Raw genomic sequence first — 3,772 nt, forward strand, 5'->3', positions numbered from 1 at the left:
GGCAATAGTACTATGAAAGTTATGAAGCAGACTGTGTTTCATAATTTTTTTTGGTATGGTTATTTATTCTCCTCAGGACACCTACAAAGAAGTATCTCTTTGCCCAAAGTCAAACTATTACTCATTGGTAGAGTAGGCCCTTAAAACTAGATCTTTAGACTTCAAATCTAAGACTCTTTATGCTACATTATACTGTTCCTTTGTGTGATAGGGTTTAAGGGATGTTGACTGATTTATTCCCAGCAACACTTTTGGAAACTAATACAATTTAGGCTGTACCAATCCCATCAGGTTTCACATCAGGGTCTTTCCTATTTTTGCCCAATAATTTCTTGATCCACAATCTCTTCATGGCATTCTTCACTTCCGTGTTTCTCAGGGTGTAGATCAGAGGGTTCAACATGGGTGTGATTATGGTGTAAAACACAGCCACCATCTTGTCCTCAGTAAAAGTGGTGGAAGGCCTTAGGTGGATGAAGATACAGGGTACAAAAAACAAGATCACCACAGTGATGTGGGAAGCACATGTAGACGGCCTCGCGCCTCCCCTCTGATGAGCGAGTCTTGAAGGAAAGCAAAATGACAGTATAAGAGCCCACAAGGATGACAAAGCAGCTCAGAGAAACTATGCCACTGTTGGCTACCACTATCAGCCCCACCACATATGTATCGGCACAAGCCAGCTTCAATAGAGGGTGGACATCACAGAAATAGTGATCAATCAGGTTGGAGCCACAGAATGGCAGTTGGACAGTGAGGATGGTCTGGATAAAGGAATGCACAAAACCTCCCAACCAACAGGTCAGCACCAGCATGGAGCAGACCTTCCAGTCCATGATAGTTGTATAGCGCAGAGGTTTACAGATGGCCACATACCTGTCATAGGCCATCACTGTGAGGATAAAGATATCTGTGCAGCCAAATAAATGAAAATAAAAAAGCTGGATCATACAACCAACAAAAGAGATGCTTTTGACCTTGGCTGGGAAGTCAATAATCAACTTGGGGGCTGTAACAGAGGAATAGCAGATGTCGACAAAGGATAGGAAACTAATGAAGAAGTACGTTGGAGAATTGAGATTTGGGCTCCTTTGGATAGTCATTATAATGAGAAAATTCCCAGCCATGAGGATAATATAAAAGAGTAAGAACAAAAAGAAGCATAGTTGTTGCACTTCCTCATTTTGGGAAAGACCTGTGAGGATAAATTCTGTAACATTATTTTCCATGGAATCTGGGCAGTTTACAAGAGAGAAACATGGTGTGACTTTACCTGTAGGGGAAAAATATAAGAGGCAGTTAGGTTTGGGCCCATGCTACCATAACGTAATTTTTTTCTTAACAACTATTCACAAAATATCTCACTTAAAGTGTTGTTTGGGGAAGGTCTATTTCTTAAAATTATCGAGAGAGAGAGAGAGAGAGAGAGAGACAGAGAAAGAGACAGGGTTGGGGGAGGGGGAGAGGGGATGGGAGAGGGAGAGGGAAAGAGAGGAGAGGAAAGGAGGTTAAAATTTGATGGGCTTTAAACAGAGTTAGGGATGCAGTCTGGGCTCCCCACTTACTAAACATCAGTTGTCTGAATCACAGTTGCTCCAGAATTTAAATTAAATCCCTCTATTAAATTGAGGCTCCAAGTGATAATCTCTACTCTCTTTACCTCAGGATGCTTTTCACCTATCTTCCAGTTGCTGTATGGTACCTAAATAAATACACACCCACCCACTCACACCCACACCCACACCCACACCCACAAAACATTTGTGGTCATAAGTATATAAGTCTTAAAATGTACAACTTTGAGTTATACCCAAGATATACCGAGCCTCCTATGTGGCTCTTTGACCTCCCAAATTACTGACAGCCTGATTGGCCTTGTAATTTATTAAATTATCACAGGACTTCACTCTTTGCCATTCCTTATATGTCTAAAAGTTGGGAAAAATACATTTTCCTTCACAGAAAGGAACTACCACTTCAAGACGATAAAGACTTCAATCCTAGTTGACACTACTTGCTATAGGATGTGGAGAGACCACAACTCCAGCCTGGGTTTAGTTCTGCCTCCAACAATGACTAATTGTGTGATCTGAGGAAAGTCCCTTAACTTCATGGATACTCAGTTTCTTCGGCCATTGGGTTGGACTCTACAGAGGTCTCCTCCAACTTTAACATTGTATACCCATAAAAAAAATCCCAATGTTGTTGAGTCGATTCCAACTCATAGCAACCCTACTGGACAGAGTAGAACTGCCCCACAGGGTTTCCAAGGAGTGACTGGTGGATTTGAACTGTCGACCTTTTGGTTAGCAGCCTGAGCTCTTAAGCACGGCACCACCCGGGCTCCAACATTGTATACAGTACCATGAAATTGGGACGATCTTTTCAATATGAGTCACTGTCATTGAATGTAGTTTACTTTATTCATCCTCTTCCTGTTCCTCTGGATGGAAAGATGTGTGGAGGTGGGAACAAAGTCCATCTTTATCTTTATATTGAGTGTGAACAAATGCTGGTTCTGGTAGTCTGGCAAGTCACTTAAGCTCTCTTATCATCAGTTATTCATCTTTCAAATGGAAATGGTATTGACTACCTCAGAGGATAGTTTTAAATACTAGAACTACCCCAAGATATAGTAAGTCCTCAATAAATTATGCCTTTCTATTTTCCACTACAGTACATGTATTTAAAAACAAACTTTATTATGAAAAATTAAAAAAAATACAACATTGTAGATAATAATATAAGGTTCCTAGGTGACACAAATGGTTTGTACTTGGCTAATAACATAAAGTTTGGTGATTTGAACCTACCCAGTGGTACTGTAGAAGAAAAGGCCTGATGATCTGCTTCCGACAAGAGAATAGCCAAGAAAATCCTATGGAGCAGTTCTACTCTGTGACACATACATGGAGTTGTCATGAGTTGGAATTCACTCAATGGTAACTAACAAGAATAAGAACAAGACAATATTATAAACTCTCACATATCTGGTACTCAGATTAAAAAATTATCAGTTTTGCTACACTTGCTTCATCTATTCCTATTTTCATTTTTTTTTATAAAGTATTTTAAAGAAAATCTTAGTCATCATGTCATTTTACCCTGTATATGCTTCAGTATCCATATCTCTAAAAATAAAGAATATTCTTACATAAACACAAAGTCAAGATAGTATCTAATAAAATTACCAGTAATTTCTTGGGACCAACTAATTCCTGGTCTACAAGAAGTATGTTTTGTTCTCATCTCTCTTTACAGAGCTTAGTTGATTGCCTATTAAGTCAACAGTGTGGACAGTGTAAGGAACTGAATTTTAAAATTTTATTTAAATTTATATTAAAGCAATGTAAAATATTTTGAAATGATAAAATTTTGGATATATTGGGTTAAATAAAATATATTATTAAAATTAATCCCACCTGTTTCTTTTACTTTTTTACATGGCTACTATAGGGTCGCTATGAGTCGGAATTGACTTGATGGCAATGGGTTTGAGTTTTTACTAAAACAAACAAAAACCCAGAAAGGCAAATTAACTTTATCCACATCACATAGCTCATCATTGGTGGACCGTAGATTCATCACTGATGTATTCTTTTACCCTGTGCTACATTATATCATATAAATGTATAATTTACACCAGTCTTTTAAAAATATTAAAAATAGTTTTAGCTAGAACTTCCAGCACAATGTTAAATAGGAGTGGTGATAAAGGGCATCCTTGTCTTGTTCCAGTTTTCAAGGGGAATGTTTTCAGCCTCTCTCCATT

The 3,772-nt window shown here is 38.3% G+C and overlaps 1 protein-coding gene across 1 annotated transcript; it reads right to left on the bottom strand.

Annotated features, from left to right (window-relative positions):
• Positions 1 to 1,407, bottom strand: LOC101357332 (olfactory receptor 4S2). The gene is given in 2 exon segments (XM_012558886.2): positions 1 to 533; positions 535 to 1,407. Coding segments are annotated over 2 exon segments (960 nt in total). The 5' UTR covers positions 1,230 to 1,407; the 3' UTR covers positions 1 to 268.
• Between the last annotated feature and the right edge of the window lie 2,365 nt (positions 1,408 to 3,772).

The sequence above is a fragment of the Trichechus manatus genome, unplaced genomic scaffold (genome assembly GCF_000243295.1).
Source record: "Trichechus manatus latirostris isolate Lorelei unplaced genomic scaffold, TriManLat1.0 scaffold00191, whole genome shotgun sequence".
Classification (NCBI taxonomy): domain Eukaryota; kingdom Metazoa; phylum Chordata; class Mammalia; order Sirenia; family Trichechidae; genus Trichechus; species Trichechus manatus.